This window comes from Rhinolophus sinicus, chromosome 3 (assembly GCF_057876585.1).
Source record: "Rhinolophus sinicus isolate RSI-liver-muscle chromosome 3, RSI-T2T, whole genome shotgun sequence".
Lineage (NCBI taxonomy): Eukaryota > Metazoa > Chordata > Mammalia > Chiroptera > Rhinolophidae > Rhinolophus > Rhinolophus sinicus.
The window spans coordinates 197,160,718-197,176,150 of record NC_142503.1 but is presented as its reverse complement, the minus strand read 5'-3'; the positions used below and the strand labels follow the sequence as shown (position 1 = coordinate 197,176,150).

Sequence of the window (15,433 nt, the reverse complement as noted above, 5' to 3'; positions counted from 1 at the left end):
TTCCCTTATTTATGACACTTTTTTTCAGCTGACAGTCTTCCACTTTTCTCCTGAGGGGTTTGCTGCTTTTTGAGGCATTCATTAGCTTCAAAATATTTGGGTCCTACGCTCCTTTAAAAAAAAAAAAAAAAGTAAGTATGTCGGCTGCTAAAGAAATATGAAAATGTACAGCCCATTGAAAGGGTGGTTTGTCATCTGCCAAGAAATGCTTTTGCAGCCTGAAGAATTTTTTTTCCTTCTTTTTTTCTGGGAGTGAGAATAAAACCAACCAACAAAAAAGGACAGTGGGGACTTGATGAGTGCTGGGACATCTACAAAACAGTGGAAGTCTGACCAGGTGCTGGATGTTTGACAGGAAAGCCAGCTCCCCCTTTCTGCCAGCAGACTCGGCGTTGCTTTTCCTTTCGGTATTTCTTTTGGAACCAACGCTCACTTGTTGCTTTCTGAGCTTGTGGGCTTTTTTCTCTCGTAAGGCCTGGCCCTGTGATGGCTGTCTGGGTTTCTGTTTTCTTGTCTGGTATGCAGCCAGGTCTCAGGTAGAGGAATGCAAGTCAGACTTGCATGAATGGGGAAAGCATGAATGAAAGGTGGAGGGGAGAGGGTGCAGCAGATCCAGCCCCAGCAGGGTGAGACGCCCCGCTCGTGGCCGTCAGCCTTGCCTGCCAGTCAGGATCTCCTGGGAGTCTTAAAAAACAACAACCTCATGTTTGGGTCCCAGTGTCATTGGTCTGGGGTGCTGCCTGGGCATGGGAGATTTTCTGAGTCCCCCAGGTGATTCTCCGATGCTGCAAAGTTTGAGAGACACGTCTGTAGCTGAAACGTCTGGGACGGCTGAGTCTCTCATGAAACCAGGATGTGTGTCTGTGCTTGTGGACACATACGTGTTCCTATGCTATGTTGGGGAGGGGGATTGGCAGAGAATGAACTAGAAAGTAGTAAGGTCACCACTACCACTACTGAAGTCGCAACCTCAGGGAGCCGTGACGTTGCTCCATCTGTCACCCGTGGGCTGGTGAAGCCCCTGCCTCCAGGAGTCGTGGGGAGGACTTGGTGAACTCCGGCACCCCGCAGCGGAGGGGGCCTGCCTCTAGGTGGGGATGGGATGGAATGAACGATGGCTGCTTTTGATTGCCTAAGCCCATCTCTATCTTTTCTGCCCCCCCCCTTTCTCCTTTCTCTCTCCAGCAGAGGCTGACCATGTGGAGGCTGCCATCCTTGAAGAAGACGAGGGTCTGGAGATAGAGGAGCCCAGCGGCCTGGGGCTGTTAGTGGGTGGCCCCGACCCTGACCTGCTCACCTGTGGACAGTGTCAGATGAACTTCCCCCTGGGGGATATCCTGGTTTTTATAGAGCACAAGAAGAAGCAGTGTGGTGGCAGCCTGGGTGCCTGTTATGACAAAGGCCTGGACAAGGGCAGCCCGCCGCCCTCCTCACGCTCTGAGCTCAGGAAAGTGTCCGAGCCGGTGGACATTGGGATCCAGGTCACCCCCGACGAAGATGACCACCTGCTCTCGCCCACGAAAGGCATTTGCCCCAAGCAGGAGAACATTGCAGGTATGGAACGTGGCTCTCGCCTGGCCGCTGATGAAGCCACCCCCCGGGTCTCATGCCTGCCTTCACCCCTCGCTGTGTCGGGGGGCTCGCCCTCAATCTGAGGGTGTCGGTGCTGGGATGGCCCAGGAGCTATCAGGACAGCCTCTGGGACACCAGCTGGGCTCGTCCTTTCCGAGGGTCCACCGTCCAGGTGACCCTCAGTAAGAGACAGGCCCGGGGCTCAGGGAGGCCCAAATGGCCCATGGTGGCTTTGCTTTTGGCAATGGGACGCTGTTGTGGAGCTTAATGCACAGGTGGCCAGGAGCACTGATGGGAATTTGGAAGTCTGGTTGACCCTCACTCTGCTGGGGTTCATGGCTTAGTCTCTGGTTTTGGAGCCAGAGAATCTTGGGTTGGAATCTGTGAAATCCACAATTCGACGGATCCGTTTCCCAGTCTGTGAAATGGTGTCAGTGAAACCTCTTTCACTGGGGTTGTGAGCTAACGGGGCTGCATGTGGGCGGCCCCTGGACGGCCCTTATAAATGGGAGTGCTCATTTTCTCCCCCTCCTCTCTCTGGCCTCAGTTTCCCACCTGTGAAAAGAGGGGCTAGGCTCCCAGATCCCAGAGGCCCCTTCTGACACTGCCTATCCTCATGGGTGGGCACTTGCTAGAGTACTGTGCTCCTTGGGGGGTGTTGGACACGCCCTCTGGCATGTCCACCTGGCCGGCCATGTGGATGGCTGGTTCTTATCACCTGAAGAACAGGTCTGGGGCTTGTGCCTTCCAGCCAGGTCTGCCCACCACAGGGCCGTGGCCTGCCAGAGTCTCCTCCAGGGCGCACAGGCTCTGTGCGAACCACAGTGTTTGCATCTGAATCCTTCTTCTGAGCCCAGGAAGCTGGAGGGAGAATGGGAGTGCCCTGGCTGGGCTGTGTCCCCTAGAAGTGGCAGCCTGTCCTGTAGCAAGTGGGCATTAGAGTGCATGCCGATGAGTGTTTGAATCCTGATGGTTGACTTTGGACAAGATGCTACGCAGGTCTGAGCCTCAGTTTCCTTATCTGTTAAGAGGGAGTGCTAACACTGGCAGGCTTGATGCTGGGATTAAATGAGCAGGGCTCCATAAATGCTTTGGAACTGTCCTCTGGGAGGTCAGTTCTGCAGTGTGCAAGTAGGTGGCCAGCTGGGAAAATGTGTGGCTCCGTCTCCACCGTGTTTCAGTCAAGGAAGCTAGCAGGGGTGCTGGAGGGGCTGAGGCTGGGTGTTCCTCGGAGGGTGAGCCTAGTGTATCCATGGGCAAGGTAATGCAGCAAGCCCGGCTACTCTGTGACCTCAGGCCTCACTTTGCCCATCTGTAAAATGGAATTGATGAGATCTCGCTCCCGTGGAGAGACTGGTGGCATGCACTGGGGACACTGGCCCGTGGGCCTTGCTTTTGGTGTGTGTGCCAGCACGAGAGTCTCTCACTCCTAAGGTGCCAAGGGCATGGAGAAAAATGTCTGACATGTCCAGGCCATGGTCACGTAAACCCTGGTCTCTGAATTCTGTGCAGATCTGAGTGACACTTCCTTCGTTAGGGCTGGAGCCATCAGGCGAGACAGGTGCTGGGTCTCTTTTGTCTGTGTTGTTGGGGTCCCCACCCTTCCTTTTTTTCATCAGACACTCGAGAGTTGTTTTCACCAGCGGTATAAACTCCTGGCACCAGTGCACACAGACCTTTCAGGGGTGGCTTCTGCCGATGAGATGCCGGCTTCTCCTTGTGTTTCAGTGGAAAGACTTTCTGCCTTTGCCAAAAACCCATCTGAATTCTCTTTTCACGTTGAAGGTATTTCCCCATGAGAGGCGGCAGATCGTTGAGGGTAGGTTTGTTTAAGAAAGCGCCTAAATATGATTTCATAAAAGGCAGAGTTAATCTCCAAGGCGTTTTGTCCTCCTCCCCCCTTCCCCTCTTTTTGGGGTTGTAATGCTGCAGCAGCCTACCGTATTTTTATTTCATGTGTGACGAAAGACATTCTTGGCCTTTTCTGTTCAGCAACAGGACGAATGGATTTTTTCATTCTTGAAGAAATATGTAAAATAATCCCTTAGAAGTCTAAAGAGATATGTTTGTTCAAAGCATTTAAAATGTTATTTTAATCAAAGGCACAAAACAGTCTCCATGCTGTGTCAGCTGAAGCCGACCATTCCATTCAGCAGCATGCCAGGCTCTTCACTTTCCAGTCTTCCTTTTTCACTTTCCCCTCCTTACGTTGGCACCAACTTTTTTTTCTTTTTTATTTAATAAAAAGGGAAGATTAAAGAATAAAACTTCAGTGGCTCAAATGTATAAAGTAATTTAATATGGTGGGAGCATTAATTATTTTAGCTTAATTGAATTCTGAGGACTGCCGTGGTTGCATTTTTGTAGACAAGCCCTGTTTATTATTTCTCTGTGTAGATCAACAGTAAAGGAAACACAGATAACTTTCAGTTATTTATTGTAAAATAAATGTGTCAATTCATGTGTAAAGCAAGCTGCTCAAAGATAATTGAGTCTTTATATTTTAAGAGGGGGGCTAGGAATCACAGGCGCGTTTCCGTCCGGGCTTCCGGAAATCCGCACAGCTGCTGCCCATGCCGCTGGCACCGCTGGCACCACTGGCCTGCCCGGGCCTCTCCTGTTGCTTCCCGGCCGTGGCTGGGAGGGGATGCTCCGGCCCTTCCATGCCCCACTGTTGTCCCAGGGCCGGTGGCTGTTGATTCTTGGGACTTTGCCTCTGGCTTGGCTGTCCGCGGTGGCCACGAGCGTCCTGCCTTTCCTGTGTGCTGTCCTCCTCACCGCCAGGTGCTTCTAGAAGCAGTGCTCCAGAAATGGACGGGCAGGGCTGGCCTGTAAATATGTGGGGTCCCTTCCACCCTTAAGGGCGTCCCCAGGGTGAGAACCGAGTTGAAATGCTGTCAGTCATTATAGCAGGATTGGACCCTGGATCAGCCCTTTTCTTGGGAAACAGTAATTCTGGAGATACGGGTGTGAAAGGAGTAGTTATTATTCCTTTTTTTGTTTTGTTTTGTTAAATGATTAAGAAATAAAGAAGTCGGAGAGTGGAAGGAGGAAGTTTCTGAAGCTTAGTCTCCTGCAGGGCATTCATTCATTCATTCATTCATTCATCAGCGGAGTTCCTATTACCTGTGTCTTCCTTGGGCATCCCCGCCGGGTCCCCAATGGGATGACAGTCTCAGAGACAGCAACGTGGCGGGAGGATGGCCATCAGGGCTTCAGCTCCGTCCCACGTGGGGAACTTGGCCAGCGTGTGGGTAGGCTGTGTCCCTGGCCTTGCTGTGTGTGTTCTGGGGCCCGAGCCCTGCTCCCTGAGCGTCCGCTATGGGCAGAGGAAGCCTGTCTGTGGAGCTTGTGTCCCATCTGGGGACAGAGTGTGGAGCTGGTCAGAGGTAGGGGCTTGGCCTGAAGGTCTGTGTCAGGGCAGTTATCTGCCTAGAGAGGAGTTCTTTCTGTTTCTTCAGATCCCTTCCTATGGCCTGTCCCTGCCTCTCTGAGGGTTCTGATGGAACTCGGGGCCCATCCATCAAGGGAAGATGGGAGTGGTAGAGCCCGGGAGGGCCATGAGGATGGTTCAGAGTTTGCACAGAGCAGGAGTCTCTGAGCTGTTATCCGGGATGGGCCTCGTGAGGGGGGGAGGGGAAAGGGGGCTTAGGGGGATTTGAGGTTTGTGGCCTGCATCAGGCAGGCTCGTGCTGCTGTGTGGGAAAGGACCCAGCCCAGGTCTGTGCCACCCTGCTGCCTGCCAGCCTCAGGCAGCGAGAGTTGACTTTCTGAGCTGCAGTTTCCTCATCTGGGAACATACCTAACAGTAATTGTGACGTTAAGTGGCACGTGCCTGGTGCACGGCAACGCATGCTATAAACATGAGGGCCCTCCCCTTCCTCTGCTTTCCCCAGCTTCGTCATTTCCAGTGGGTCTCCTGGAATTGGGGAAAGAATGGAAGCTTTCTGGGTTCTGAGAATTCTGCATCAGAAACGATGTCCGAATGATGGTTGTGCTGTTGTGTGTGTCACCCCGCTGCTAGCCCCCATCTTTGGTCACATTATTGCCCTATGATGATGCTCTGACGGTGTGTTGCCCTGCGTCTCAGGGGTTGAAGGAGCACGGGCTTGGGTGTCAGCTGGCTGGGGTGGAATTCCAGCGCCAACTCAGGCAAGTCCCGTCTCTTTTCCGGGCCTCAGTTTCCACGTCTGCACCTACTTTTCTGAGTTCAAGCACCCACCCAACACAGTCCCGCTGGAGGGAGACATGGAAAAGTGGCAGCTTCTACAAAGCCACGCTCAGGACCCTGCTTGGCAGCACAAAGTTTTTGCTTTTCTCAGTGAAAAATCTTGAAAACTGATCTTGGCTCTCTTTCTCAGCCATTTCCTCCAGATTCCTCCTTAGAATTCCCATTTTATAGCCACTGGAGGGGAGAGGCTCTTGATCGCAGGTAATTTGTTCTTGCATGTTATCACCTCTTCCGTAATGGGAGAAATGAGCCATCCGCTGTCAGTCATAAGTTTGCTTTCTGCCTTTCCTTTCTCTTCCCCTTAAACCCCAAATGTCAGATTTCTGGAGAGATGCAGGAGACAGGCAGCAGGTGACAGGAGGTGGCAGAGCCCCCTGGGCTGAAGGTGGCAGGCAGTTCCCTGCTGCAATGGCCCCCCACTTTCCAAGTCTCCATGCTGGATCTAGAACCTTGAAGGCCTGGGGTGGAGGGTGGTTCAAGTAGCAGTAGGGCACAGATGGGCCGGGGTCCGGGTTCCCAGACAGTGACCCATCGCCCGACAATGCATTGGAGAAGAAAAGGCTTCTGATCAGCCTGAGGATTTACTTGCTGCTCTGAGAATGTTCGTTTCAGACTTTAAAAAATAATAACATAAATGTGCGAAAAAAAAGAATATTAGCTTGGCCAGGGGTAGAAACTAAATAGGTTGCCTGTGCTGGAAACTGGAGATAAACTCACTTGCAGGTTGTCTTTAAAAACTTGCATTTGATATATTTAGAGTTGTTATTTTCCCTCCAAATTAAGATTGGTTAAATCCATGTGTGTTGTGGCATGGATTATCTTTTTTTTATTATTAAATCGTGACAGCTAATTATTAGTTCTGATTGCACCAAGGAAGAGTGGAGTGTTCTGTCTGAGGGACGTGACCCTGGGCTCAGGGTGAGGTGCTAGGCCTTTCAGGGCTGATCCCAGAGCTTGGGCAGAGTTGGTGGGTGGTGGGGAAGAGGGGCCCACCTGGTAACTCATGTGTTAGGTGTTTTTCTTGGGTTACTCACTTTGAAATAGGTAGCACCTTTGAAACAGATACCTCTAACTCCACTTGGAATAGATATTTCTAACCCTAGTTTAAACTGGGGTTCAGAGAGGTTAAGGGACTTGCCCAAGGTCACACAGCAAAGTGGAGTCAGACCTGGATCTGCCTGGCTTCTTTGGATAACACAGGGTATGGAGGCTTAGGGAGAGGTTGGCGGAGCCACTGGAGGCAGGCAGTACCTCTAGACCCCATCCAAGGTGGTCCTTGAAGCCAATCCCAGGTGTGTCCCTTTGCCGCTATGGCCAGGAGCTCTCAGGCCCCCAGAGACTTTGGACCACAGTCTGTGGCAGCTTCGCAGTTGTCTGTACTTCCTGGTGGAGGTTTTGGAGAGGTCGGTGGCAGGAAGGAGAGCAATGAAGTGTGAATTCAGATGGACCTGGGCTGGAATTTTGGTTTCGCCAGTGACTTGTTGTGTGACCTTCAGCTCTCCACGTCTTGGTTTCCTGTAAAATGGAGACAGTCTTTCTTGTCTTTGAGTCTCATTATCAGGTTTGATTTGGACAATGTGTGCATAGACTAGTCCCTGTGGATTGTCAGTTGTGGTTAATAATAGTCACCAGCAGGATGCAAAGGGAGATTCTGGCCTCTTGGCCTGGGCTGGAAGGATCTCATTGCCAACCCTCGCATTCTTACTTGTTAAAGGACTTGTATGAGCTTGTGCCACTGGTTACTGGCAGGGTTGAGTCCAGGCCCCAATTATCTTGAGTCAGGAGAGGTGACCTTTTGTTATACTAGGCTGCCTGGCCCTGTGGCTTGAGACAGACCATTTCTCCTTGCAGAGCCCTGCTTTCCTTACCGGTAAACGAGGGAGAAATTCCTGACCTGTTGAAGGTCCTGTGTGATCTGTGCAAACCTGTGCAGAGTCAGCAGCAGAGAGCTGCAAAAGGGGATGGTAGCATTGAGTTGTAGCGGAGAGTTTTACTGAATGAAAACGAAGACAAAAAATGCAGGCCAGCTAAAGGGTAATTTTTTCCTTTGCTTTTTAGGTTTGGGGCCTTATGATCTGTGATTTATGTAGGTGATTCCTTACTTCCAGTTCAGGATAGAGGAAGGGAAGTAAAGGAAGAGAGTGAGAGAGAAAGACAGCTGGACTCCAGTGCCCAGCACCTAACCAAGTCAGCCTCAGTTACTATTATTATTATTAGGGTTTTTATTTGACAGTAAATAGTTAGCAGTTGACTTAAGGTTTTTATTAGGCATTTGACAGCTTGTGTGTGTGTGTGTGTGTGTGTGTGTGTGTGTGTGTACTAATTTTCACACCTGAGTAATGCATAACCACCAGTTCTAGAATCTGTTAGGAGTGGGCTCCACGTCAGTTAGCCCTATAAAGAAGGCAGCCTGGCTGTCACCGCTGAGCTCTTCGGTTCATCTTTTCATCAGGAAACAGAAAGACTGAGTTTTTCATATTTGGATTTTTAATTTAACACATACTTATCAGAGCTTTCTATGTGCCAGTCACTGTTTGAAGGGCTTTACAAATCTTAAGGGATTTAACCCTCCCGACAACTATGATGTCGGTGGTAGGATCAGTGCCACTTTCCAGAAGAGGAAGCTGAAGCCCAGAGATGCTAAGTCACTTGCCCAAGGTCACACAGCCAGTGAATAGGGGTCCAGGGTGTAAACTCCGCAGTCGGGCTCCTCACTGTGCTGGGGTGGTTCTGCCCGTGGTCGTATTTCATCCTATGTTCCCATCAACTGCGTCTGCCCCACAAAGTCAGTAAATCAGTTATTACTTTCATTTTGTAGGTGAGGAAACCAAGTCACAGAGAGGTTCAGTTAAGCGCCTTGCACTGTCACCCTAGGAATCAGCCGAACGGTTGTGCCTAGAAACCAGGCTTTTGACTTCTGGCCAGTGACCTTCACAGGGTGGCACCTGGGTCATCTCCAGGGAGCCCAGACCCCAGGGGATGACGTGGTTCTTTCACGGTGCCTGCCACAGGTCCCTTCTGCTCCCAGCCAGGCAATGAGTGATTTCCAGTCTGACGGTGAAGCTCCGTGATGGGACGTGGGGACTCGTGGGATGAATGAATCAGGACAGTGGGCCCTGCCTGACCTACATGCGTCTTGTGGATTTCGTGTCGACTGCCACTGTGCAAAGCCTTCTTGTTAGGAGCCGACTCCACTCAGTCGGCTGGTAACAGGCATACTGGGTGCACATGGGGAGAGGCAGGCATCGTGGACTCTGGCCCAAGACCCAGGGTGGCGTCCTTGCCCTGTGGCTGACATGCTGTGTGACCTTGAGCAGACCTTCCCCCTCTCTGGGCCTGAGCTTCCTGAGCTGAAGTGTGAGAAGGTGCGGCCAGTGGTTTCCAACAGCTGCCAGTGGTTTCCAACAGCGGCAGGAGCCTGACAGGGGGTGGGGCCTTAGATTCCAGCTTCTGCCTCAGTCCCCTTCCCACCCAGCAGCCTTGACGGACTTTCCTCATTTGTTATACATCAGGCTTAGGAAGCAAGTTTTCTTAGAAGAAGCTGGTGGCTGAAAAGAAAAATTATTATACTAAGGGATATATCGGGTCTCTTCCTGCTCCGAGCTGTGAAGATTCTTCGGGGAGGATTTGCTGCACTGACTGAGGTTGACGGAGTTTAGGCTCAGGACCCCTCGTGTGCACAGGTCCTTTCCAGGCACGCCCCTGATGTTGTAGATGTGCTTTGATATTTGTTTTGTTGTCGTTGTTAATAGGGCCCCCCAAATTGTATAAGCCTCAGGCCCCACAAAATCTGGACCCACCCTGACCCAGGCACTGCAAGGTGGCAGGCAGTGACTTAAGGGGAGCGGGGTGTTGGCCCCCGCTTATTGAGACCAGACGGCAGGTGTGTGATCAGGACTTGGAGGCCCCCAGCTGAACCCAGGGGCAGGGCGACTTTTTTGGAGAAGGCAAGGCCTCTAGTAGGCTCCATTTTATTTTTTTAAGTGGGTTTTCTTAGGGCCCTCCCGCTGGTCTGCTGGTTTTGATGTGGAAGGGGGGTGGTGGCTTAGGAAGGAGGAGGGAGTCTGTGCTGAGGGTTCTGGGTGTGAGAGGGGTGGCCTGGGACGGCGAGGTGGGCCCCTTTGATGAGAGATAGGTCTTGGAAAAGGAGCTGCCTGCTGCTCCTTACACATGGAAACTGGGACCCCAATCTCCTTTGGGTGGAAAAATAGCAACAAAATGGCCTTTTGTTGGAGATGAGAAGTCAGAACCCCCCACTCCTCGTGTGGAGAGAAGACAGCTATTCAGCCATTCAGGGCAGGGTGAACGCCCAGCCCAGGACAGCCAGCTGGTTCTATAAGCCCAGACAATGTTTGATCAGGGCTGTTAACCCCCTGGGGCTGAGTCCCTGGGCAGCTGCCAGAGCCTTCAGGTTGCAGGTATGGACATAGCCTTAGAAACAGATAAATCCAGACTCAAAGGTGCAAACAGGTGCTGCATGCATGGGTCAGCGCCCACCCAAGGTGAAACCACAATGCACAGTCTCTTGGTCTGGCAGCCCTCCGAGTCTGGACTCTGATGGAGCGCCAGTGAGGACAGCTGTCCAATCCGTCAGTGTCCAGAAGACACAGTGCCACTTTCCTGACTTCAGGGACCAAAGGGATCCTTGAAATCAGCAGAGAAAGCACTGGCTTTGTTTCAAAGGCTTTTTGGAGGTAGAACATTGCATCTGGAGAGTGTACCCCCAGTGGGGTCCTGGGGGGTCGGTCCTCCCTTGGGGCTGGGGGCCAGGGACTGCCTGACCTGGGCTCAGTGTGATATCAACTCTCTAGTTTCTTCCTCTTCCTTAAGGAGAAACAGGACTAACCTTTGATGACCCCTTCCCCCTCCAGGACTGGCTAAGTCAGCTGAGGTTGGTAGACCCCACAAAGCTAAGTTCTCCAAGGGAGCTGAGCAGATTCTTTCCCTCTCCCACCGCGAGTTCAAAGCCAGCCAATTAAGAAATCTAAACAGTGTGGTCCTCTCTGCATCATCGACATCATTGGCTTGTAAAACTTTCCCTGCGAAGGAGGCGACTTTATTCACTGGGAAAAAGAAGTCTGTAATTTTCCTGACCTGACCTTTGCTTTGGAGAGAAGGGGAAAGAGAGAGAGAATCATTTCCAGAAACAAACGGGCCCAAGACAGCAAACACGGTCAGTCCAGTGTCAGGGCCCTGCCATACGGAGCACGGCAGTCAGGACACAAAAACCGAAAACCGCGTGTGCGGTGGGGACACAAGACTGCCAAGCGCTTTGGGGCCAGGGTCCTTGGCGCGTTCTGAGACTACGGGGGTGGGGTGGGGTGGGGAGATGGACATCAAAGTCGTTCCTTTCGAACTCTGAGACTGAACCTCTTCTCCCGCTCCCATGAAACCAGGCGCCACCTGCCTCACCGCTAATGCAATTTCCCGTGTGCCCCGACGGTTGCAACTTGCAAGACTCGTTTTGCTCCTCCGCGGGTCTCTAGCGATCCGTCCTCCCGCCAGGGCCCCTTTTCTCCCCGCAGACCGTACACACTTATTGCAAATCATCCCCTCCTCTGCGGGAGGGGCAGGCACAGTGCTCCTTCTGCCAAGCCGGCGGGGGAACTTCAGGCTCCGCCCCCTAGGGGCTCCAAGGTTGGGGTCCATTAGTCTCTCTTCACTGCCAAGTCCCGGCACACAATGGCCTTTTCCGAGGCGAGTGGAGCAGAGCTCAGGCGGGGGCGCGAGAGCGATTTGCACCTCGCGGCCCCGCACGGGAAATGCGGGGACACTGGCAACTTTGTGACTGCGCCGGGGGCCTCCCCTGCAGTCCGTGCCCCTCCCCTGCTGACTGGATTCCACCGGGAGTTCGGAGCCGCTGCTCCGGGGCCTTTGGGCGAGCCTGGCCTCCGCCGGGCAGCCGGCCTCGTTGACTTTCCTTTCTGTGCCCCGGCGGCGCGCGGCTCTGCGACCATGAGCCACCTCCTTCCTGCTCGCCAGACCCACCCGTGCACGTTGATTGTGTCTTCTTGGGGCGGGAGAACGGAGGGGGCTCCAGGTCCATGCATAATTCGGGGACTTAATGGGCCAGCTGCCCGAGAGGGGAGACGAGGGGCGGGCAGAGGCACAGCTGACCCTGCCCGTGTCTGGCCTCGCCGGGAAGGCGCGCTCCTTTCTTCCTCTTGTGACAGCCTCCCTCCCCTTCTCGGCCCAGGTCCGAGGAAGGCGGGGGCCCGGCAAGTCGTAGGGTTAAGCAAAGGGAGGAAGCTTCCCTTCGTGCATCCAGGCAACTTTTGAGTTGGGGGTATGTGTGCAGTGAATCGGAGCTGCCCCAGGACCCGGCTCCCAAAGGAGTGGGGGTAGTTGGAATGCAGGTTTCTAGGGAGCACTCTGCAGTGCCTGAGTCTTTTTTCGGAGCCTACCTCCCCCCCTTCCCCCCCCCCCCCCCCGGTCCCGTGGAGGCCTGTGGAGCGCGCCCCTGGCCCGGGGCCAGCCCCTTTCCCCGGCAGCGGGCGGAGATGGATGGAGGCGGAGACCCAAGGTCAAGGGCGGGGAGCCCGCCGTCTTGGGGCCCCTTTGTGCGCTGGGCCGCCCCTCCTCCACTCTCGCCCCCTCCCCGAACCCCCGGCGCGCTCCCGGGCTAGTGACCTTCCCAGGCGTGGAGAATTGCATTTCAGGACTCTGAAAACTCCTGCCAGTGGCCTCCTCCCCGAAACCGTCACGCGTGAGGGGCAGGGATCCTTGTTCGTGTGGCAGTCTTGGGCCCTGGGGGCGCCCGGGGATCCCCTCTCCTCCGGGCGCCGGAGCACTGAAGGGTAGCGCCGCGCTTCCCAGCCCATGCTGGCCAGACAGCCTGGCACTTCCCTAGATCCAGGTGAGGCCACGTTGAAAGGAATCTCCGAGTTCTCTTTTGCATTTTGTGTCTATCCAGGGCAAACAGTCCTGTCCAGAAGAGGTTTTCTTTGGAGTTCTCTCTCCCTTCCCCTCTGGCAGGAGAGGGAGCCTGCTTCTCTAGAGGGAATTCCTGAGGCTGGAATTTTAAAATACTCAAGAGCAAAAGTGTTTTCCCAGTTGTGTGGAAATGGGACCCTCCACTAGAATGGGACAGAAAGCCTGGTGGAATTACAGGAAATTAATGTCAGTGTTTCCTTCAGCCCCCCCCCCCCCCCCGTTGTTTTTCAATACCCCCCCAAGAGAATTTGTATGCAAATGGTCACCTTACTAAGAGTCTCTATATTTGCTTCTTAAAAATTGGCCTCCAATTGTTTAAAGTACTCCAGCAGGCCCTTAAAGCCCAGAAAAGCAGTGGTTGGACGCCCAACATATTTACCACAAAGCTCTGAAGGAAATGTTCAAACATTTTCCCAAAACTGTTACTCCCAGAAATAAAAATGTATGCTGTTTGGCTATAGAAGATTAAAAGTTTACCTTCACTGTGACAGCTTTTCTAGGCTAGAATTGGAACCGTGTCTCTATTTTCAGAGATTTGCTGTAACAAGAATCAAGGTAATTAAACAACATTGATATCTCTATTTATGATTTGGGCTGACCCAAATCATAACAGAATACTGCATTCTCTGTGCTCTCAAAGGCTACAGGAACTTCATGGCATTTTGAGTTAAGAGTTGATCTTAAAAAAAAAAAATCTCAGATTTAGTTAACCTGAACTTTGAGCAGCTAGCTTTTCTGTTGGAGGAATCTGAAGGTATTTGTCAATTTATTTTTTTGAAAGGCCTGTGAAAAAGGTAACAAATTCAACACTTGGGAACTCAAAGCTGCTGGCAGTCCTGGATGGGAAGGTTTCCGTATCTGCCTGAACTTGCTGGTGATTCCTCAGACGTCCATTTATAACAGTTCTAACAAGATAGAATCTGCCTTTGAATATCTGTAAATACAGGTAAAGATCACAGTCCAGCACTCATAATGGTCCAAGACTGAAAAGGCAGATTCTCATGTTTGATCAATATTTATGTTACCGGATTCCTTCATAAAAAGAAAGATGAAACACTCGTTATGTGTGTGTGTGTTCGAGGGGCCCATCCTAGGTCCCTGCAGTTCCTGTAGAAGGACCTACATTTTAGGAATTTTGGAGACAAGGTGTGTGTTGTGGGGGTGATTGTTCATGTTTTGCCTGAAAGACAGGCAACCTGTGGTTGGGCTGACTGAATGGAGGTGGAGGTGAACTCATCTGTTTTCGTTATTTTGACGATTCACAGTTGTAGTAATTACTGGTGATTTCTCCCTGTAGTTCCAGGTTAAAGCTTGGGGCAGAGTGGTGGAAGGTTTTTGTCCAGAATACTCCTTGAAGAGAGCGTGCAGCCTCTGGTTGCTCTGCTTCCTTCCGAGGCACACGCCTTTGTGTCCACCTGGCAGGTGGGCTGCCTCACAGGCACGCACACAGTGTGTTGTTCTGAGCCTGACAACTCTGCAGGGTTTAGGTGACTTGCCTTGCTTTGTTCAGGAGCTACGTGTGGCAGATTTGCTTGGGAAGGGGGCATTCTGTCAGCGGGATCATGTTGAAATAAATACCAGTAGAATTGGTCGACAGAGGATCCGAGGGAGTCCTTCTTCAGACGTGCAGTTAAGCATCTTCAGTTTTATTACTTTGGGAAATCTAGATGTTCTTACAGGGTTTTCTTGAAGCATGTCCTCCCAGAGCAGTGCCTCAATGCTGGTTAGACTTCCGGGGTTCAGGCACTGCTCAGACTTGTTGCCGGAGCACAAGGGGCCATCTTGGTGTCGAAGCCCTGGGTTTGAGGTGTGGCAGACACAGCACAGTCTCAAATATGTCTGCTCCTCAACGGCCCAGGGCAAACCAGTCCATCTCTTAGTTTCTTCATCAATCAAATGGGGCTATCCAATTGTTTACACTCCTGCAACCGTCCACATAGGAAAACAAACCCATAGGAGTGAAGTAATTGCTGATTTTAAAGACATCATAAAAGAGTAGACTGTCATTGTTCAGTCCGTGGGGGCAGGGTGACTAGCTTGCATAAGGGCAAGGAATCGCATGGCTACTCGTGTAGCATGTCAGGTTCAATGCTAAGGGGAAAGATTAGGGAACTTAGTGGGAAGTGTAAGGCGGAGGCCTTGCATTTTCAATTTAGTAACCCATTACCAATAGGAAATGCTTGCCCACATTCTCGTTCATTTCAGGGGACTAACCCCCAAGCTCCTTGTTTGGGGGTTGCCATGTGATTCAGAACCCTAATACTGAGTGGGTTTGCTGTTGCCCTTGACCTGAATATACCAGAAAAGGTATCTCCTGATTTTTGGTGTCTGGCTCCAGAAAGAGAGGACTTGGGCAGAGAGAGTGCAGACTTGAGCTGGGGAGAAATGCATACAGCAGGTGGTCTATAAGTGCACAGTCTTGCTGGGTGCGGGTAAGGAAGGCTCTCTGTGCAGACTGGTGAGGAAATTCTTGTTTCGCTTTTGCCACCGGCTCATGAAGCTGAAAAATTGGCATGTATGCCCACAGAGCGCATCGCTGGCTGCTCTGAAATGGTACCTTCACTGGAGAAACGGGAGGGCCCAAGTGTCTTGCTGGGGCTCTATCTTACTTTTTTGTTATTGTTTTTCTCTCCAAGAGGCTTGGATTCTTTTTTTCCGTCAAATGCAACGTGACCCAAATTAGATTTTTAATGGGCA

The 15,433-nt window shown here is 52.0% G+C and overlaps 1 protein-coding gene across 10 annotated transcripts in view; it reads left to right on the top strand.

Annotated features, from left to right (window-relative positions):
- Positions 1-15,433, top strand: part of BCL11B (BCL11 transcription factor B) — a 95,256-nt gene that overhangs the window by 13,221 nt on the left and 66,602 nt on the right. For 6 of the 10 annotated variants that reach the window (XM_074326961.2, XM_074326956.2, XM_088797476.1 and 3 more), the window contains exon 2: positions 1,186-1,554. The exons of 1 other annotated variant lie outside the window; for it this stretch is intronic. In XM_074326961.2, the coding sequence (XP_074183062.1) occupies positions 1,186-1,554 (369 nt within the window). The remainder of the gene's footprint in view (positions 1-1,185; positions 1,555-15,433) is intronic. 3 more of the 10 variants (XM_074326962.2, XM_074326958.2, XM_074326955.2) reach the window with 1 other exon arrangement.